This window comes from Furipterus horrens, unplaced genomic scaffold (genome assembly GCF_987537825.1).
Source record: "Furipterus horrens unplaced genomic scaffold, mFurHor1.1.pri manual_scaffold_12, whole genome shotgun sequence".
Taxonomy (NCBI): Eukaryota; Metazoa; Chordata; class Mammalia; order Chiroptera; family Furipteridae; genus Furipterus; species Furipterus horrens.
In genome coordinates, this window is record NW_028327182.1 from 25,299,492 (window position 1) to 25,322,306 (window position 22,815).

A 22,815-nucleotide genomic window follows, 5' to 3' on the forward strand; every position below is an offset into this window, starting at 1 on the left:
ATGTGAGGGTTCTGTAAGAATATGGGACGGCAGGACACATCTGGTATCGGAGGCTTCGATGCCTTCTTGGGCTAAGGAGAGGCGGGCTGTGGTTTCCTCTTCTCCCGAAAACTGTTGAAAGGCCAATTACTTTCCAGAGCGTCCTGGGTGACGGTTTCATTGCACAGCACTTCGTCTCCTTCTGCACTCATCACAATCTAGTAACATTCATCGTTTTCTTCTGCACCCATCACAATCTAGTAACATTTACTGTTCCTTCTGCACCCATCACAGTCTAGTAACATTTATTAAGGCCTTTGTCTCAGAAAATGCAGATCCTTCAACGCCTCCCGAAGGCTCATAAAATGCCTTCAATAAATACTTTTTTAAAAGATAGAAAAAAGAAAAAGAAAACAGCCAGGGAAGATGGACTGCATTGGAGCTCTTAGCGAGCTCGGACGTCAGACCCACGTCTCCCCGCCCCCAACTGATACTCGGCTCAGATCCATGTGGACACAGCATTCGGAAATCCTTGACATCCCGGATGTCAGTTTCCTTCCCCCTTTCTCTCCATGGCGCATGCGCGGCCGGCGGGGCACATGCGCAGTGCGCGCACTGCCGGGCGGGGGCGGGGATGGGGCGGCCGCGGGCTGGGGGTGGGTCCGTGCCCCACGGCCGAGGGCAGCGGGGAGGTGGTCGCGGTACCCACCGCCGGGGCTGCCGGCGGCCTCAGCAATGGGGCCGGCGGGACTTCGGCGCAGGCCACCAACCCGCTGTCGCGGAAGCTGCATAAGATTCTGGACACGCGGCTGGACAATGACAAGGTAACCGAGGCTGAAGTATCGGAGACCCCGCATCCCCACCCCACCCCATCCCCGCCGCGGGGGGGCGGGGGGGGGGAACCCCAGCGCCGCGTGCCAGGCTCAGGAGTGGGCAGCGGAGCCCCGGGGAAAGCGACCGTTTCCTGGGCGTTACTCCTGTCTACGGAGTTTCCTTGAAGACCCTGCCCTCGGACGGTTCGGGGTGCGGGCAGGCGGAGTGGGCGGGGAGCCCGGGCAGGAGAAGGCCCGCTGCGAAAGAGCGAATGCAGACCCCAGAAGCCGCGCGCCTGGGGGTGATCGCTGGGAAAAACGCAGCGTTCAGGTTATTATTGCTCATCTTGGCGACCCCGAGCAGTTGTGCAGCGAAGAACCTCGCGCACAGGCCACGGCCCCCAGGTCCGGGCCCCTGATGGTGTTTCTGGGAGGCGTTTCCTGCTAAGGGCTCCTTCGGTATTGGGGGGGGGGGGGGCTGTTTCGTGGAAACACGTGGTTTGAAAATGATGTCATCGAGTTTTGGCTCGAGAGGAGGGAAGCATCTGACCGTGGACCCCGGTCCTTTTCTCGTTGCCTCCATTGCTTAGGAGATGTTGGAGGCTCTCAAGGCGCTTTCCGTCTTTTTCGTGGAGAATAGTTTGCGGACTCGAAGAAACTTACGCGGAGATATTGAACGCAGGAGCTTAGCCATCAATGAAGAGTTTGTAAAAATTTTCAAGGAGGTGAAGGAAGTACGTAAGCGCTTGTCATCAAATGTGTATTGAAAAAGTGCTTTGTGCCTGGCTCTGCGCTAAGGGTTTTTATGCATTCGTTCGGCGTGTTTGCTCTCCATGTCCCGTGTTCTAAGAGAAAATGTAACTACTTATTCCGGAGGCCCCTAGGTGTGTTTTCGGATTAGTCGTCGTCGGCAGCCGTCCGTCTCGAGAGACGATGGTGTAGCTTCTTAAGAGTCTATCTGCACCGCCGAGAATGGCTGTGCAGTCCGACTCGGGAGTGACACGGTATCTGTCTCCTCCCGTGTTGAATCGACATCTTGTGATGACGCTGGAGTGTCCTCTCCAGTGAAGCTGAAGCTACAGAGCCTGGGCAGGGTGATATGGAGGGTCTGCTGTTGCCCATGCAGCAGACCCCCCCTCTCTTCGCAGCTGAAGGGTCCAAGGGAAAGACGGAGTCAATACAGCTTGGCTTCAGGTGCGCCGCAGGAGTTGCCGGTGTTGACTACAACGTCAAACCGCCTTAGGGACTCCGGCTCCGGATTTTCTGTCGGGGTTTACTCCCTTAGCCTTTCCCCTGAAGAGGTATGCCGCAAGGCAGCGGAGGTTTTTTGGAGTCAGAGTTTTCCTTCTCTGTTTCGGATTAGTATGATTTCTGGATCTGTGACGTCTGCTCCTCCTGGTTCTTAGGACGGATGTTACAGGAGTTGTTCTAAGTTGGGCAGGGAGACCGAAAGTGGGTAAGCGATCAAACAAGCCTGGTCACGTGTTCATTGATGAGATCAGGTGATACGTACATAGCCATGCATAGTATCTCGACTTCTGGATATTTTTGAAAATTATCCATAATGAAAATTCAATGCACTAGGGGTATAAAGGATAGGGCTTAGCAGCCAGTTAAATTCATATGCATTTAGCGGGACTGGAGGTGGAAATAGAACAGTTTACCTATGAGCCTGTCACCTGGAAATAAAACTGTTGGTATTATTTTATTGTATGGCCTTTTCTGCATTCTTTTGCACATTTATATGTATTTTTCTAAAAAATGGGAAGGCATTATGTATTGTGTCATAACACTTTTGTTGACCTTATATAGACATCTTTCCATGTCAGTAAACACACAGGTACATGCCCACACAATCAGTGTTAACGTGTGCACAGGTTTCTAGTGTGTGGTTGGAAGTGTTTCACATTTTCCATTTGTTTTAGGCAACACTGTTGATCGTATATTGTTGCACATTTATCTGATTAATTCCTTAAGATAAAGTCTTAGAATTTCTGAATAAAGAGATATTAATATTTATAAAGCATTTGCTGTTTTTTATTGTTGTACCCTCTACAAAGAAATACTAGTTGTTTTTTTTAACATCTTTTCTAACACTAGATGTACCTACTGTATTTTTCACACTACAAGACGCACCTGACCGTAAGACGCACCTAGGTTTAGAGGAGGAAAACAAGAAAAAAAAACCATTCTGAACCAAATGGTGCACTAAAATATTTAATAAAATACAACAGAGTAACATTTCAACCATGTAAAGTGAACAGCAGTCAACAGCGGTATTAACCATCATCTCTGTCATTAACAAATGAGGAGAGACTTTAAGGTTCAAGTGCTCATCTAGTTTTCTGGGAACACCAAGAGCTCATCATCGCTGGAGTCAGAATCTATGAATCTCAGTTGCTCACAGTCACTGATATCACTTTCTTCGCTCTCTTCATACTGACCAGACGTCCTGAGATTCAGCAGTAAAGAGGGACATTTAAGCGTCCCCAGGGGGTTTGCGTGGGCCCACTGCTTCCTCTCCTAGCAGCTGTCACTACCGCTGACAGGTGATACACATCATGGTCTGTGATGCAATATTTGCTCCATAAGACACACAAACATATTACCCCCACTTTGGGGGGGGGGGGGGAAGTGCATCTTATGGAATGAAAAATACGGTAACTTTTTTTTATTTATTTCCAGTCTTAAATGTGTGACCTTTTGTCAAATTTTGGCAAAAGTATTCATGGGTGGAAAATCAGGATTTGACTAAGAAAAGAGAAATTTCTTTAACAATGTATTTAATGATGTTACTTTTCTCCTATCTAGGAACTTGAAAGCATAAATGAGGATGTTCAAGCAATGAGTAGCTGTTGTCAAGATATGACAAGTCGCCTACAGGTTCTGTATAATGGCTTGGTTTAGCATCGCTCCTGGTGCAGAGTGAGCTTTGAAAAATTATTAGATAGGTTTACAAAATGTATGGATATCTACTACACAATGCTCTGTAGGAAGTTTGAATATAAATATGATGTTTTTCAAAAAGTATAGGTGCTTTGTATTTTTTTGGGTGATGGTTTACTAATATCGTTTACTCCAGAAGCCTTTATATTTTGATCTTGCTGGTAGAGAACTCGCTGTGTAGCATTTTGATAAGTCTTTCCTATAAATATCCCATAAATCCTGCAGAAAGGAATTGAGAAATATAGTTTAAAAAATTGTACAAGGCAAGGTAGCGTGGAGGTGGATCTTTAAAGCAGAATGTCATCAAGAAAGATAAGCTGGCCCTGGCTGCTGTGACTCAGTGGATTGCGCGACGGCCTGCGAACCAAGTGTTGCTGGTTCGATTCCCAGTCAGGGCACATGACTAGGTTGCACGTCAGGACCCCAGTTGGGGGCGCGAGTGAGATGCAACCACACAGTGATGTTTCTCTCCCTCTCTTTCTCCTTTCCCCTCTCTCTAAAAATAAATAAACAAAAAAATTATTTAAAAAAAACAAGAAAGATAAGCTTTTGAAGGAGTTATTGGGTCCAAAAAGTAGTAATTTTAGGAGAGTCCCATGGGGGCCGTCACGCTCAGCTCCATGCATCAAAAGTTCGTGATCTGCTGAATTATGTTGGTTTGAATTTACTTTCTTAAAAATATTGACTAGTTGCTGGGCACTTAGTTTGGTTGCAGGGAACACAGGCTCAAAATAGCTTCACTAGAGATGGGGCTGATGCTCTGTCGTTTTCTGATGGGAGGCGGATCAGTCAGCGAGGCAGAACATTTATTTGACCGTCTGGATTAGGCCTCTGAGAACCCAGACTTGGTGGGGGTTGGGGGTTGGGAGTTGTTTCTAGATCTATTTCAGTTACAGCTCAGGCGTTTTATGAACGTGTGAGTTCTGGAGTATACGTCTGAACTCCAGTAAGTATCAGTGTTAGTGTTTAGAGGTATAATAAAAATTGAAATGTACTGATATTAAATATGTTTATAATTTTAGGCAGCAAAGGAGCAGACCCAAGACTTAATAGTAAAAACCACTAAGCTTCAAGCTGAGAGGTAAGTTTTTCCTTATATAGTCACGCTTCATTAATTTGAAGATTAAATGGGAAGAAAATTATAGATAAAACCAAATCAAAGTTAGAATAAAAAACATGATTCAAAATTAATACAACATATAAGGTTCTAAGCTATTGTCCAAGAGTAAAATAAACAAAATAGCAGCTTAGGAACATTATACTTGATTGAGGTTAAGGGATTATTCCTTTTTCGGAGGCGACAATGTATTTATTGTTTGCTGCAGAATTACAAAATGACTGCTTTTAACAATGTAGGTATTTTTAGATTTTTAATAATTTTTTTGATAATCACTATCTTAGTTTTTTAACTGATTAATCTTCTCTGGTATAATCGGGAGTTAGCTGTATCGATCCTTCTTGGCGTGGCTCACAGGCAGGCACACTGATCTCTGGTGACAATGAATGGGCGCCGGAAGGTGAGATTTTATGGGCGCGGGGGTTGCGGTGTGTATTACAGTCTCTCATTTCCTGTGCATTTGATTGTCTCTTTTCCCGTTACACTGGGAGCGCTGTGAGAACAACGACAATTTCTTATTCTCCTTGTGTCTCTGCTGCCTACCACACAGATCCAGTAAAGTTTTTGAATGCATAAATACAGAGTGCAACTTCTTTAATGCCAGGAAAGGAACATAAAATAAAACCTGAAACGCCAGCGTTGTGTTGGCATTTATATATAACATGTGTGGGATTCCGGTTCTCTACAGGAGGCAACATTAGAACATTGTGCTTATCTTCATACTTTCTCAAAACTATTTAGATCAGCTTCTTTTATTGTTTTTTATTTTTTTAAACAAATAAGGATTTATTTTTATCTCCTAAAAAGAAATTTGGATCTTAAGGTATATAATATTGTTAAAAGTAACCAAATGTAGTATGAGTCTGATTCAAATAAACCAACTGTGGAAAAAACGATCAAGAAAATTAGAAACTGACCGGTTAATGGGTGATATTAAGAGACGCTGGAACTTGCTGAGCAGCCGCAGTGAGTCCTATTCCCAGCCAGCCTCCCGCCCCGGGCACCCCTGCCTTCCCGGCCCGTCCTCGGGGGGCTTCCAGAGCTTCAGCGCGAGCTGCCGGGCGGGCCGCTGGGGCTCAGGGCGGGGCCCTGCTGCCCTGCGAGCGTTTCCGGAACGCGTTTCCCTCGGCCTTCGCCCTTCTCCACCCAGAAGGGGCTGCTGGCACTGGATGACGAGCGTCCGTCCCAGTCAGTGTGCCCCCGGGGGTGCTGGGTGGGCTGGGAGGAAGGCCCCCCGACGCCGGGACAGGGCCGCTCCGCAGCCCCTGGCTGTCCCCCTCCCTTTAAGCTCCACGCCTGCTTGGCGACAGGACCCTGGATGGGCTCAGATTTGCTCTCATCCCTATTTATTTGACTAAAATCCAGTTTATATATTTACGTGAAATAAAAATATGTAAAAAGGAGTGTTAACAAAACCTGTTAGGTAACTTTTCATCATCACTAATATGATCATCAGGGACGCATGCCAGTTAAGTCTATAGATTTAATGAGGTGGTTCCTGTTACCATTTGATATAAACAACGTTACTGCCACCTGGAGGAGTTTTCCTTCTAACGTTTTATATTATTCAGCGGGAGCATTTGACCTCACAACGCGAGAGCGCAAACCAAGCAGAGAGAACATAGGTTGTACTGTCCCCCCAAATAGCGTCCGTGTTTCTCTCTGTTCGGTGTCTCTGGGTGTGATTAGGCCGCGGGACCTTGCTGCCTTGGGATTACTGCTAGGGCAGCACCTACGTTTTATCTGCGCCTCTGCACACCGGCGCTCCAGCAGCCAGGAGCGGCGAGGGTCTGCTCGGGCAGGTGCACCCCTCACCGGCCTCGAGGGGGTCCCCCTGCTCAGGCCTCCAGGGCCTCCTCGCAGGCTGCATTCCAGGCCAGAGCACGCCCGTCCCCGTGGGTTGCATTCAGTTGATATATTCTAAAAGACCTTTTATTACTAGAGTATGCAGAAAAAGTCGCGAAGGCAAACGTGGAGAAGTGACTTTAATTAGCAACTGAGTTCTTGACTTCTCTCTCTCACCTGAAACAAAACAACGAAAACAATAGGTCTGGTATTGGGGTTTGTGTACTTCATGTGAACGCTTCAGAGGCTTAGGAATCTTTGGTGCCTGAGAAGAAAATAGCTGAAAATGGGCATATTGGTGAGACAGCCTTACTCTTACAAGGTGACCAATTGAGGTACCTGTACGTGGCTGAGCACTTGTAATGTGGGGACCATTTGTGAACTTCCTTCTTGTTCATAATGATTCACTTCTTTGTGTGCACGTATGCAAGGTGGCACGACATCAACTCATTTTATCACCTACCTCCCTGGTCAGCTGCCAGTGTCGGAGGCAGAAATGAGGCTCTCGAAGGGGTTGAGCATCCTTGACAGCTTTATTTTAAAGTTCGAAGGTTGGAGACAGAATTATTTTAAAGCCAGGCAGACGCACAGTGTGCAGGATTTTTATTGCATGTTTCTGTTACTGTTCTAGCCAAAGATTAGAAATACGAGCTCAAGTGGCTGATGCGTTCCTGTCGAAGTTCCAGCTCACTTCTGCCGAAATGAGCCTTCTCCGCGGTGTGAGAGAGGAGCCGATCATTGAGGTGGGTTACAGTCATTGCGAGTACAGCAGTCGTAGAAGCTATCCAGAGAATTGTAAGGCTCTATTTTACCCTCTAAAGGAAGAAAATATTTTTAAATTTGGAAATGAGATGCATATTTTGTTATTTTATTTCTTTCAAAGCAATATGTGTACTTTTTAAAAAGAAGCCAGAGTACAAGGCTTAGTTAAAAAACCTACATTACCTCTTCCACTCCTGCCATCTCTAAATCCTTTGTCAGCCATTTTCCACCCTGTTAATTGCTGCTTTTGTAAATTCTGTGTTCTGGATCTATAGTTAAAAAGAAGGTGCTTTTAATGTAGTGGGCACAGAAAGGCGGTAAGTTACCCAGGCAGATACATTTCACGATTAATTTTAGTTATATGTACTAAACTTGGTGCTTTTCTCCTCTTGTTATTCTGGGAACAGGGGCTGTATAGGATATTGATCAATTATAAAAAATAAACTATATGTTCTTCTGTTAAAAGATACGTTTTGCCTGCCCTGCCTGCCTGGTGCGCCTCAAGGGACTGAGCACCGGCCTGCGAACTGAACGGCTGCTGATTTGATTCCCGGGCCAGGGCACAGGCCTGGGTTGTGGGCCAGGTCCCCGGCTGCGGGCCTGCGAGAGGTAGCTGATCCGTGTTTCCCTCCCTCTCTTTCTCCCTCCCTTCCCCTCTCTCTCAAAGTAAATAAAATTCTTAAAAATACTTTTCAATTATCTCTGCTAGCTATTTTCCAGTGCTTTCCCATCACGGAGTGTGAGGGTTTAGCCCCTCTCCTGTGGGCACACGGTCTCTTCCTGTCACACCTCACCGTCTGGTGACGTGCGTTCTCTGTCTTCAGTGCAGTGGCATCCCAGTGGCCTCGTGCTCTTCCTTTGACAACGTTCTGTCCTTCCTGGAATTAGAAATTCCTTTTTTTTCTTTTTCCATTTAATGAATGTTCTAACCTGTGCCATTCTCTCCAGACTGGCCCAGAGCTATAAAACCTCTCAAAATGCTAAGAAAACAGGGAAAAGCTTTATGTATTTATTTTTTACTTGAAAGACATTCAGTTTTTCTGGAAAGGAACCTCTTATTTTCCTGACTGGGAGGAGCTGTAAACCTACCCGCTGTCATCCTTGTGGGGTGTGAGGTCAGGGGAGTTCTTGAATGGGGGGTGGGGGTGTCTCCCTGAGTGGCTCCTGAGAGCTTCCATGTCCTCTCACCGTCGAGGCTGGGATGTAACTGGTCACCTGCGTGCGGGGAGTGGGGTAGGTGAGAGACTTGGCAGGGACCTTATTTATCCGTATTTGCTGCCCTGGTTGTTCAGGGAGCTTGACACATTTCAAATATTTGACATCTTATCTTTTCTACACTTGGTAGAAATAACAAGCAGTATTGGAGGAGATGTTTTTTATTTAAATTCTATTCGTCAAAGAAAAAGATCACATTCATTATTTTTATGTTTAGAACACCATCTGGCTACCTGGAAACTAAAGCTCCAATTATGCTTTTAAGAAGTAAAAGCAACTTGGGGTTCAGCGTCAGTCCGCTCTGATGTATTTAATGAGCATCTTTTGTGCGTCCAACTTTGCAGTCTTCTCTTGGATGTGAGGGCAAGACCAGGACTGTAAAAGACACATAAAACCTCACCTTCATTGATGAGAAAGCCATGCTTAATTTCGTCATAAGATGAGTAATGCACAGCACAGTTTCCTTTATGTAGCAGTTTTGTATTTGCATTTCTCTCACACTAGACTCCACTCCCAAAGGACACGGGTTTTTCAATATACATTCTGTATCCCTGGCAGCGAGCACACGGTTTGGCAGATAGTAGATCATGAGTTAACATAGGTTTTAGAATTTGAATCGCTATATACACTTGATGTAAAAATGTAGAGGAAGTAGAGACCAGTATGGAAAGGATCCGAGCCCGCGAAAGTGTTTTTCCTTTGCCGTGGTGCTTCGTTTTAGAGTAAGGTAACTTTACTGGAAACGGGGACATTTGAAAGTCGCATTCTTAATTTTACAGGATTTTTTCAAGGCATTGGGGAGAGTAAAACAGATTCATAATGATGTCAAGGTTCTCCTGCATACAAACCAGCAAACAGCAGGGTGAGTAACCGTTCCAGTTCATACTTGCTTGGCCTCTTCTATTCCAAAATTTGAAGACATCCTTTTTGGAAAAGTTTAGTCTTTATGTATTTTTGGGTAAGGAGCGTGTGATAGCCCGATGTGCTTAGAGTAAAACCGCAGTTGGATGACTGAGGGACAGTAATAAAATTTGACATTTGTTTAATTATAAAAATTTTAAATGTTATTTCGTAAAATGATAAAAAGCTGACGTGAGGTAACCAAATCCTTCTGTAATTAAATGAAATAATTAGGGTCTTAGATGTAGGCTGTTGGCTCAGAGTTTAAATTCTGATAAATTCTTACTTACTTTTTAGTTTAGAGATCATGGAACAGATGGCCTTGCTTCAGGAGACAGCGTACAAACGGCTTTACCGATGGGCCCAGAGTGAGTGGTGTCTGTCCTATGGTTTGTGAATGTCAGTGTTAGAGGGTTTTTGTTTTTGTTTTTTTTTTATCTTACTGGATCTTTATTTCACATCATATTTTCATTTTAGTTATCAAAAAAGATTTTTAAAAAGAAAAACTTTACCCTTGAACATACTGTCTTTATGTTTGTATTATGAACATCTAATATCAGTCAAGTGATATGTTGATTAAGGATGGAAATTAAAAAGTCAATATTTCTAGATTATTTTTTCTAATCTACATTAGATTGTTTTAAAGTTGATTAGACACCTCTTATTATTTACGTAAGTTTATTATAAATGGTGAAATAATGTTTTGTTTCTACTGTAACAAATTGCCACAGGCTGAATGGTGTGAAACATCACAGATTTATTATCTTGTAGTTTGGTAGGTCAGAGATCAGACGTGATTCTCACCACACTGGAACTGCATTGTTTCTGGAGGCTCTGAGGGGTCGTCCGCTTCCCCCCTTACTTGGTTGGTTGGCCTGATTGAGCTCCCAGAGCCAGCAGCACTGAGGCTTGAGCATCCTTGCTGGCTGTCACCGAGGGCTTTTCCCAGTTGTCGGGGGCTGCCTGCATTCTCTGGCTTGTGGCCTCTTCCTCCAGCTTTAAAGCCAGCATTGGAGGATGGAGTCACTCCTCACTCTGCATCCCTCCTGACCCGTCTTCCATCTGTATCTCTGACTGACTCTTCCGCCGGCCTCTTCCACCTTTAAGCCCTGTGTGATTACCTTGGAACCACTGAGGTCACCTGGGAAATGGCCCTGGTGTAAGGGCTGTCACCGTAATCCATCTGCACAGTGTCTTTGCTGTGTACGGTAACCTGCTCACAGGCCCCAGGGACTACGGGTCTTTGGAGGACCATTACTTTGCCTACCACACAAGGCTTATTTGCTTTAGTTTTGTTTCAGAATGTTTCATTCAATAAGCTCACAGAATTGCCTGGTAGAACCCAAGAAGGTAGTGAAGACAGCAAGAATGACCAGGAGCACAGACGTTTTAGTAGGGGTTAACCCGCTGACTGCTGGGAGGGGGAGGGATCAGATCCAGTGACCCAGTGACGCGTATCCAGTACTGTACTGTGGGACTGTTTCTCTGGTCCCGAAGATTTCCTCTTCACCCCCAAACACACTTCTTTCTCCACCCCACTCTTTTGCGCTGTTCACTCCTATTTGGAAGGTGGACTCTTTCCCTGTTTGTACCCAAGCCCGACCCCAATCGTCAAGGCTGAGCTTAGGTTCTGTATTTTCCTGGCGCTCTCCATGACCGTGTTTAGTCACAGTGCCTCTGCCCCATCTCTGACCACTAACTGTAGGAAATGCTTACTTGGCACTCAGTGATCTACTGCTCTGTTATTACTCTCTGTTTAGGTGTATCTTTGCTCTGCAGTCAGACTTCTTTCTCAGAGGAAGGCTATTTCCTCCCATTGCTTTGCGCTCCCATGACTCTAATGTAGTGGTTCCAGACTGTGGGCCTTTGACGCATGTGCAGGGACTTGAAGATGTCTCCATTTCCGTGCGTGCATATCCGTGGAAATCTATGTGCATGCTGAGAACACAGTGCTGGTGGGAGGGCCTCATACACCAAAGGCTGGGGGTTCTTGAACAAGTTTGAAGCTTACTCTACTCTTAATAAGTATAGTAAAAGAGAGAAAATTTGGTGTAAGGATTTTTAAACGTTTAAAATCCAAACTCTTAAAACTGATCTTATTACTATATATTGGTTATCCATGTAACTAATGCCTCAGACATTCCCATGTGTACAGTAGTGGTCAGTGAATATTTTTTCATTGATTAGTTTTTATTTTTAGAAATGTAGTTTTTTAAAACAATACTGAATTAGAATTTTGGGGTGTACCAGACAGCATAGGTGGTCATCTAAACTTACATAAATACTTAAGCTTAAAATTTTTAGTTTGGTTGACAGCATAAACCAGTTCCTGATAGGCATCTACTCTAGGTTTTTCCAAGCAATTTCTTAGTGCGATATTGGCTATAGAATCTAGACTGTGGGTGCACACCAGGCATCCTAAAGCCCTAACTGGAATTTAACAGGGGTTGTGATGTGACTTATTTTTCAGGTGAATGCAGAGCACTGACACAGGAGTCATGTGACATATGTCCCGTGCTAACTGGCAATGGAAGCCCTGCAGGACAGACCTGTCTTATATAAGTGGGTGACTTTTCCTACTTAAAGAAGAAAAACCCTGCTTTTACTTGGATAACTCACATTAACTTTTGGTATTATTACATGCAGTAGTTCGCGTGGTATTTATAATAACTTACGAGGATCGTTTTATCTTGTATTATGTGTATGGATCGATGCTGGCGTCAGTTTATTTGCATATTATGTGCTAAAGAATGCACTAGAGAGGGGACACCAAGGCATCCCTGTGCGCAGACTTCTTATACTGAGGCAGAGGTTAGAGGCTTTTCCCCCGTCTGCCCTCTCATTCGCTGTCTTGGAGCTGTGAGTGAAACTCCTGTAGCCACACTGCCCTGGGGGGAATGCGGTCAGAAAGAGCACTGAGAGGTGAAGAACATGTAATTGTGTTAATGGGGTTCCAGAAAAGAATGGGGCCACGTCTGGGCTCCCGCAGGTGCGCTGGCCCGGGGGCCCGTGACGGCGCTCTGGACAGGGACCGGCGCCTCATTAACTTGCTTACGTGGTTTTTATCATTCTGCATTTTAACTTTATTATTTTAATTCTCACACAAAATAAAAGGGAATGCTTTTTGTTTTTAATGCCTTCAATTGTATGAAACTAGGGGACCCAGTGGGGAGTTAGGGTTCAGGAAACAGAAGGGCAGGGGCCGCCCTGAGTCGGCCTCTCAGTGCTGGTCACGTTTTCAGGAGACTTGCCCCTTATTCTGCTCTCTCACTGGAACACGGCCTCGCCGGTAATGAGGTTCTGGAGCACAGAGCTGGGACAGCCGTGTGGAAAGAACGTGCCAGTGCTTTTCACGGAGCCCTTCCTCTGTGTCCAGCAGAGTTGTAAGTGCGAAGGACGCAGCACCAGTAAAACGCGGCCCCCCAATTGCTCTATTTTATGAGACCAGCTAGAAGCACGTCCATGTTAATGACCGTGTCCCTTGCTGTGTAGAGGTCACGTCTCAGGGGCTGCAGGGCTCCGGTGTCCGCGGCAGGGACAGGGGCGAACATTAGGGCAAGTTGCCCCCGGGGAGCAGGGCAAGCGAGTCCTGAAGGTGGAGTCCGGCTGTCGAGGAAGAAAGGGAGGGGACAGCGTCCTAGGCTGGGGGCCCAGCAGCTGCGGAGACGTGGACCGAGGAAGCACGCGCAGCTGGGAGCAGGAGTGGCCCCGTGACCCTGGCCCTGGGGTCAGCAGTAAGTACACATCGCGCCTGTCCCCGTGACAGCGGACGTTCCCTGGGGGTCTCCGCCTGGACAGCTCTTCCCCAGCCGCTTCCCTTTGAGATACTGGTGTTTGATCATGAGCCTCACAGTCCTGACAACACGTGGTGATCGGTTTTAGGTAGTGTGGCATTGGCCACAGATTCCTATTTGTTCACAAGGTTAACCTTTCTTTGTAAAGAGAACGCCTTTGTGTGTTTTGCCCTTTTGGAAAGCTCAGAATTGGAAAGCTCAGGTGACTTCTGCCGTGTAGACATATTCTCACTAAGAATGTTTCACCGACACTGCGTGATGGCTCAGGCCATGGCTCTGAGCTGGGGCTCAGACAAGCTCTGCGCCTCGAGAAGCTTACATTTCCGTGGCTGAGAATGAGGGTAAAAACGGCGCCTGCCTTACGGCGCTCCTGGGGCAGAGACGTCAGGTCGTCCGCAGGGGGTGTCGGAGCGGTGCGGTGCTCTTTCTCTTTCTTGTGCATGTCCTTCTTCTCTTTTCTTGTACCTCTTTCTCTCCTTCTTTTTCTCTTATTCACTATTGTCTACCTAACCCCAAGAACTATGCCAGGTGTATAACAGATACCAGTAAATATTTGTTGAATGAACTATTCCCTGAAAACTATGGGTTCTTGAATGTCCCCCCAAATATAGATATCTGAGAATGACATGATGAAATATCTCGTTTCAGAAAACTCTTTGCCAGTAGACAGATATGGGTAAATCAAGAAGCCGAAAGACATATTAGGCAGTGTTTCAAAACCATGGTGAAAAGTAATGAGGACCTAAATAAAAATTACTGGGCATGGGAATGATCATGTATAGGTAAAAAGAAAGCAGAAACATGATTATGTGACTGATTACATAACATTGGATGGGTAAAAAGGTAAAGCCCAGAGTGGATCTATCAAGTCTTCCCCTTGAGAAACCAAGTAGAAGCCAGTGTTAATTCTTAAGCAAAGAAAGAGAAACCTGCTGAATTAGTAGATGTTGATTTTAGTTTGGGATATATCTAGGTAGAAATTTTTATAATGAGCAAATGACAGCTGGGGGGCGGTTTAGGTGTGGAGGAATGGAGCAAAAGGGAAAAAGTTCTCATGGATGTGGGAAACAGTGTAGAAATTGCTGAGGGGAGGAAGGTATCAGGGGACTAAATTGTAATGTAAAAAATACGGTAAAAATTAAATAAAAAACCTTTTATAATGACCCAGTAACCTTCTGAAGGCAGACTTACATTGGTATGTGGAGTGGCTTCATAGCCCCACCAGAATGTTTTAGAATCTCTTCCCTGTTAAATAATAGTAACTTATTAGTTAACAATCTTCTCATAGGCCAATTGACTCTTCCAGAAACAGTCAATAAAGTGAGTGTCATAATTTTTAGTTATTTCAGAGTTGTCATGCTTATTTCTCTGTGAAATAGATTTTTTATGGTATGTGAGATACTTTCTAAATGTCTGCATTTAGTTGGCTGTGCTTGTAGGCTTTTTGTTTTGTTTTGTTTTGTTTTTATCTGTGCACATTTTTATACTGCCCACTTATGGTGGAGTGAATTTCTTTGATTTATTAGTACCCATAGAGATGTCTTATATAGAAAATATGAGAGTCTGATAATAAAGCTAAAGAAAATAGCATCTACCAAAAGTCCTTGAAGCTGTGAAACTTCAAAAAGTTGTTCTTTTATCCCATATGTTAAAACAAAGGACAACTCTTTTTCAGCTACCCTAGGAAATGAACTGAAGTAACTCACAAGCCTATTCGGATATATAGGCCTAAAAGATATTCAGAGATAGAAAGCGTGCTTTAATAAACAATGAAAATATTTAAAAGTCAGGATCCGGGACTTACTAAGACCATCATGGGAGAGAGAAAATATTGTTTAAACACCTCATTGAAGGTAATACTCAATCTCAATGAATTTTAAATAGAAATTTAAAAGCTTTTCAGTCATTGATACATTTATCAAAAAGACTATGTTTTTTTCATTTATTTATTTATATTGGCTAAAACCATTTCACCTATTTTCTTTTTAAATTCATTTTCATTGTATTTTTCCATTACCATTTAACCCCTTAAAACCCCTCCACCCACAGCCAGCACACTGTTGTCCATGGCCATGAGTCCTTTTTCCATTTGGCTTGATCTGTCCACCCACTAACTCTGACTCCCCAGACAGGTCAGCCTGCTCCCTATCTATGGGTCGGTCTGTATTTTACTTGTTAGTTGAGTTTTTTCATTCAATTCCACATATTAGTGAAGTCATATATTTGTCTTTCCCTTACTGACTTATATTTTACTTAACATAAGTTTCTGCAGGACCATCCATGGTGTTGCAAAGGGTAAATTTTTCTTTCTTTTTTTTTTTTTTTTTATGTCCAAGTAGTATTTTAGTGTGTAAATATCTCATATTTGTTTTATCCACTTATCTGCTGATGGACACTTGAGCTGCTTTCAAATCTTGGTGATTGTAAATAATACCGTAATGAACACAAGGATATATTCCCAGAAGTGGAATCGCTGGGTTGAACGGCAGACACATTTTTAATTTTTTGAGGTATCTCCATGCTGCTTTCCACAGTGGCTGCAGAAATCTGCATTCCCACCAGCAGTGCAAAAGGGTTCCCCTTTCTCCACATCCTCGCCAGCACTTGTTCGTTGATTTATTGATGATCATCATTCTGACAGGTGTGAGGTGATATCTCATTGTGGTTTTAATTTGTATTTCTCTGATGATTAGTGACATTGAGCATATTTTCATATATCTATCGGCCATCTATCAGTCACTTTTCTCTTTGGAAAAGTGTCTGTTCAGGTCCTTGGCCCATATTTTATCGAGTTGTTTGTTGTTGGGTTTTTTTTTGTTTGTTGGTTGGTTTTTTGTTTTGGTGTTGAGTTTTGTAAGTCCTTTATAAATTTTGGATATTAACCCCTTATTAGATGTATCAGTGAATATGTTCTTTCATTCAGTGGTTGTCTCTTTATTTTGTTAATGGTGAGCCCTGAAATAAACTCATGCCTTTGTAGTCAATTAATACTTGACAGAATAAGCAAGCCCATACAATGGGCTAAAGATAGTTTATTCAATAAATGGTGTTGGAAAAATTGGACAGATATATGCAGAAAAATGAAACTAGACCACCTTGTTACATAAATTCAAATGGATTAAAGACTTAAATGTTTGACCTGAAGCCATAAGAATCCTAGAAGAAGACATAGGCAGTAAAATCTTGGACATTGCTCATAACAATATTTATGTGATATATCTCCCCAGGCAAGGGAAGCAAAAGAAAAAATAAATAAATGTGACTACATCAAAATAGAAAGACAATGATTTTTTTAAGAATCAAAAAGTTATTTGAGTCTGGATATTGTATTTGTTAATTTTATAACCTAGATAAAAGCTTAAGAGTGTCAATTTCATTTCGACCAATTTATTAAAATTTTCTTTTTAAAAAATATTTTAGGTGACAGAATTGCTTTTATTTTTGTTGTCACTCTGAGACTTAAAAAATCAGTATATATAAAGCTGCATTATTGCCATTAGATAATATTCATTCTTTTGTTGGAAACTACTCTCATTTTGAAGATTACAAATTGTTGGAAATAATTTTCTACTTTACTAGACGTTGATGTGTTATAGGTATGAAGCCCTTAAAAGAATAATTCATCATATTCTAATCAGTAAGTGTTTATGATCAATTCCTCAAAGTTGAGATCAGATTCACTATGATTCTCTGATAGTTTATGCTGAAATATTGAGAAAGCCATATTCTTATATCTCTCAGATTATTAGTAGGAAAAAAGGCAGAGATTATCTTACCTCATCAATACTTTCCCAGCACCATTTCATTTATTCTTCAGTGGAAAGCATCTCAATTTCCTGTGGTTCCAAGTATGGCATTTAGTGTAGTTCTTTTGATAAAGTTCTTATGAAAGGGTTTTATTTTATTTGCAATTCTTCAATCTAAATTATAGCAATCATGCTTACATTCCATTTATTTATTCATCAAGCTTTAACTCCAGTTTGTGGACAAAATTATGCCAACATAATTTTTTTAGGGACTGAGTTTATGTTGATGATGAAGGTTGGTCTGTCCTCGCACCAGGATATTGGTAAGAAGGATCCCTTAGCTGTATTAAAGCCACTGACTTGAGCAGGAACATGATGATAGTAAAATGTCTCACAGTGATTTGCAGAATCCACAAAATAACTCCTAATAAATTCCTAGGTATAAATACATACTTGAAGTTTAATGTTAATAACTGGGCTTGAAAAATAGCAGAAAAAATAAATTAAGCTCAGTGTACAATTAATGGTACATCAGCAAAGACCTATGAATATATAATGATTTCTCTGTTCCTTTGTTTTAAATGGATTTTATGCCAGTTAAATAACTCCACTGTAACACCACAGCTATAAAAACGAGCTTTGAACCAAATAATTTAAGTATTATAAGAAAAATATATCCTTGAGATCTTTCATTTGAAAAAATCAAGATTTCATTCTGGTAGAGGCTCCAGGAAATAAATTGGAGGCTAGTTTGTTCACTAACTTAAAGATAACATTTTCTGGACAGTAAATTCTCTCCACAGCCATAAACCATAAAATTCCTCTAACAGTCTGAATATTACATATGGAATTTATAATCATTCTAGCAGCCTCACCTGCAAGATGAAGACCAGTTCCAAGTCATTCAGAATTATATTCTCATGTGGGAAGCAGGAAGTGGGAGCAGGGAAGCAACACTTGGCTGTCCATTTGATTTTTCTGTCGTCAGAGCTAACTATTGAAAAACATTCTTTAAAACATATCATACAGGACATAGTAGTGGAATGTTGGTAACTGTGTCAGTTAATGAGAATTTATAGTCAAAATGGCATTGCCGTAATTCTCATTATCTTTTTTTATTCTAGTCCATTGCTTGTCAATCTGTCTGACTGCCATATCTAGATCTAGATAGGAGTATTTTTAGAGTATTCAGAGTTTCTGAATTGTGGATTCAGCCCGTCTAAAGATATTTCCTTTCACACACCCTACACTGCTGGTTCTTCCTCTTTTCGTATGCATTTGACTACACTGAGGGCACCACTGTCGGAAACAATCAGGTACAACTTCAGCTCAGGTGTGACACTCAAATAAACATTTAAAATCTAAGATAAGTAAATTACTGTTACTCCAGAAATTGCTAATTGATTTGAATCTCAAGTAGGGATTATCATCAAATATTTAAAACCCATGTCTTGTAAGCAAATATTAGGCATGGCTGTGTTCAAAGAATCCTATTCAAGACAGTCTTTATTCCACTATATTTTTAGTCACTGGATTTACTTCTTGATATGTAATATCTTTAAGGTAACTACATAAATTTCTGCATGTGATCTAAATATAATTGGATATTTATGTTGAGAACAGTCACTATCTAATTGAACTGTCTTATTTTCTTACCCTTGGGAAAATGATGAAGATTAATATATGTGAAAAGAACATTAAGATATAATAATACCTAAAAGTCAGTAGCCCACCTATCTGCAATCAAGTAGCTCAGCTTTTCCAAGGTGAAATCTAAGTGGTTTTCTTTTAAAATAAAAATATGCATCAATGCTTCTGTAGTTACAATTAATTGATAGAGTATTTCATTTCAAAGAGGTGCTGTTATCATGTTTGTACTACTAGAGAAGCTATCCTAGGTCATCAGGTTAAAACAAAAAACAAAAAACTTCAAGTTAACACTACTCAAAATTATAAAATGCCTTTATTTAAATTACATATTCCTCCCTAAATTTATTCCTTCTGCCAAATAGATTATTCTTTTATATCAAAAATATGTTCAAGTATTCCTGTAATTAGTTTATTCTGCATAACATAGATAGAATTCCTTGATATGACCTAACGTTTTAAGTCTGTATTTTCATGATTATATTCAAATACTTAGATTAGAAAATTAACTTTAATTTCTGGAGATTAGCAAATCATTAAAGATAGCCAGGTATTTGACAAATTTTGCTTGAATCTGGTCAATCAGTTCTACCTCTGTAGTCCTTAAAACTAGATAATTGGTTTATTTGAAGAAAATATGCTTACTATATAAAAACAAAATATTGTATTCTTGTCCTTCTTCTTATATCGTCTTATTTTTAAAACATGTTTCTTTCTTTTTAAACTTAATCCCCTCTTAAATGTAATACAAAAACCTGTGGTCTGTAGTTGGTCTCTCTCTACTGTCACAGGGCAAGACAGATTTTATCATGTGTGCTTGCTGCAACACTGATGAGATATATCCTGTGACCATTTAAAAAAATTATATTTTGCTTTTAATAAATGTATTACTTTTACCAAATATAGTTACTTGTTGCCCTGATATAAGTCAGCTACAAAATCCCATTTATTTTTATTTCTGTATGCCAATAAGAGGCTTTTTCTAATATCAATCAATATATTCATCCTAACTGGAATTATTCTCTGTTTTAAACCACTGTTCAGAGGGAGTGCATACCTCTAGAATCATGTTCAAGGACTTTAAGCTGACATAACAATTATATTGAATCTCGATGGATTGGTATCATGTAAAACCTTGCATTGCAAAAAGGCTGGGCAAAATTGCAGTATAACTACCATGGCATTGTGATGTATGAATTTATCCTCAGGGAAAACACAGTTACCTGGCAAGAATTTTATTGCACTTCCATTCTAAATGACAAGGGATTGGATTTCGTGATTATAATTTTATTATTCTTTATGTGTATATTTAATCTACCACTTTGATACAAAGTATCTTACATGGGAAACTGGCTATATTAAACTTACCATGGGTTAATGCATTTTCATTACTTTAGTTTGATAGTAATATTCTGTTTGAATTTTTAAAAGATTGATTGATTACAAGGAAGTAGAATTTTGAAAATAAAACCATTGAAAGTATAAAATTAAGTTTAATTTTATTCTTAACCCCAAATCAAAGCCTTTTCCCCCAAAATTTGGGTGAGATAGAGGAATACAAATTCTCATTTCTCTCTCACTCTCTCTTCTGTCTCCCTCTCTCCCTCCCTCCCTCACTCTCTTTTTCTCCCCCTCCCTTTCTCCACATTTGGCCTTTAATTTGTAAGTAGAAATTACTGTTTTCTATTGCTATTTATTGAAAAATGTGTATTGCCAAGTAAGTAATTTATAAATTAGAGGTGTTATTTATCTTAAAACATTTAGAAATTTTAAAATTAGGGGAGAAATTATAAAGTTGTTAATAAGATTATGGAAAATAATGACATTAAAGTTTCCATTGCATTCTTTTCCTCAAAAAAAAAGTACTGAATTTTAAATTGGTGTAATAGTGTGTCATTCTTTATTCATCCTGTCTAAATGTCTATTATTCAGAATGAATAAATATACTATGTTGTGTTTTAGATTTTCCTCTCTCCCTGGCTGGTTTGGCTCAGTGGACTGAGCGTCGGCCTGCGAGCTAAGTGTCGCTGGTTCGATCTTCCAGTCAGGGCACATCAGAGAAGGAAAACTCTGATTCCAAAAAACCTCCGCCGCCTTGCGGCATACCTCTTCAGGGGAAAGGCTAAGGGAGTAAACCCCGACAGAAAATCCGGAGCCGGAGTCCCTAAGGCGGTTTGACGTTGTAGTCAACACCGGCAACTCCTGCGGCGCACCTGAAACCAAGCTGTATTGACTCCGTCTTTCCCTTGGATCCTTCAGCTGCGAAGAGAGGGGGGGGTCTGCTGCATGGGCAACAGCAGACCCTCCATATCACCCTGCCCAGGCTCTGTAGCTTCAGCTTCACTGGAGAGGACACTCCAGCGTCATCGCAAGATGTCGATTCAACACGGGAGGAGACAGATACCATGTCACTCCTGAGTCGGACTGCACAGCCATTCTCGGCGGTGCAGATAGACTCTTAAGAAGCTACACCATCGTCTCTCGAGACGGACGGCTGCCAAGGAAGGAAGATTTTCCTCTTAAAAAAAAAAAAAAAACGTCAGGATACCACTATTCTGTAGTCCCAGATAGTTTCCATAATTTAGTAATATCAGGGATAGCATCACATTTAATCAAGCTTAGATGCCCTTAAAATTTTGTGCTTTATTTAAGAGAGGTTGATTAACATCGATTAAAAAGTAATCATTTGAACATCATTGTACTAATAATTATAATTTTTTTGTTTTTTATTAAAGTAAGCTACCCCTTACAATTTTAATAAGAAGTATGAGAAAAAAATTAGAAATATATTTTTTTAAATAGAGGGGATTTATCAAGTGTAACATTTAAAAAAAATAGAGCCTGTAAGAACACAATTAAAATAATAGTTTACAGGTAAATCTAGGGAAATGAACACTATTCAGAAGAACATAATATTATAGATGATTTTTCTCTTTTCTTTGCTGATTATATGAGGTCTGTCCAGAAGGTATCTATCCTATGCAATAGCAGAAATAGAGACATTTATTGAAGATACAAAGAAAAACATTGTACATAGGGCAACGACACCTCAGTCCCCTTCAAAGGAGTCACCTTGGGACCTCACACACAGTTCTCCTAATCGCCATCGGCTGTTCCATTGTATTTTCCTGAATCTCATTGACGATCAAAAATCTCTTCCCTTTCAAAGGTGATTTTAGTTTTGGGGAAAGCCAGAAGTCACAGGGTGCCAAATCTGGGCTGTAGTGGGCTGAGTCACCTGGGTGATTTGATGTTTTCCCAAAAACTCTGCATGAGACATGATGAGCTGGTGCATTGTCGTGATGAAGCTGCCAATCACCAGCAGCCTATAGTTGCAGCCTCCTGAATCAGCTGAATAGTTTCCACAGAGGAATGTTCAAGCTTAATGAAAACTTTGATGCAGACTTTTTGCTCTACTTGCTCAGTCATTTCCAATGTGACAGCCACACAGTACACATGTTCATTTAGTGGTGTCTACTGCCCTCACTGACTAGTACAGTGAAGTTGTCATTGTTCACACATGTATGATACATTCCAATCCAGTCTCCTTGGCTGACAGGTTACATCAATGTCATGCAAATCATTCTTGATATATTAACAATGGCTGAACTTTTCCCAGATAGACCTTATATTTTAAAAATATGATGAAAATATATTTTCAGCAGAGCTGGTTCATGTATGCTGCCCATATAAGGAAAATATATTTCCATTCAAATTTGTTTGAATTAAAAATGCAATATCATAAAGTAGAGCAATGTTAAACAAAAAAATACTCTATATATTACAGAATATTTATACTGTCAAAATAATTAAGTTAAAAAATATAAGTTGTTAAATAGGAATTTAGAAAATAGTGTTTCAGGACTGGAAAGAAACTTTCTGTGCATGTAAAAGTTTGAAAAACTGTGCATTATGGAAGCAACAAAAATGCAGGGAGTCCTGCAGGCCCGCAGTTTCTACTCCCTGTTTATTGGCAGAGTGTGCAAAAATTTGAGAGGTTTGGCACAAGGCACAATTAACAGGTAAAAATCATCATATTACTAAGTGGTTAG

At 41.3% G+C, this 22,815-nt stretch overlaps 1 protein-coding gene across 1 annotated transcript in view; it reads left to right on the top strand.

Annotated features, from left to right (window-relative positions):
- The first annotated feature begins 551 nt into the window (after nt 1–551).
- The window catches only part of LOC149995963 (conserved oligomeric Golgi complex subunit 6-like), a 50,870-nt gene continuing 28,606 nt past the window's right edge, over nt 552–22,815 (top strand). The window contains exons 1-7 of the mRNA XM_090258191.1: nt 552–803; nt 1,382–1,525; nt 3,603–3,674; nt 4,760–4,818; nt 7,331–7,442; nt 9,456–9,538; nt 9,874–9,975. Of these exons, the coding sequence (XP_090114317.1) occupies nt 552–803; nt 1,382–1,525; nt 3,603–3,674; nt 4,760–4,818; nt 7,331–7,442; nt 9,456–9,538; nt 9,874–9,973 (822 nt within the window). The 3' untranslated portion in view covers nt 9,974–9,975. The remainder of the gene's footprint in view (nt 804–1,381; nt 1,526–3,602; nt 3,675–4,759; nt 4,819–7,330; nt 7,443–9,455; nt 9,539–9,873; nt 9,976–22,815) is intronic.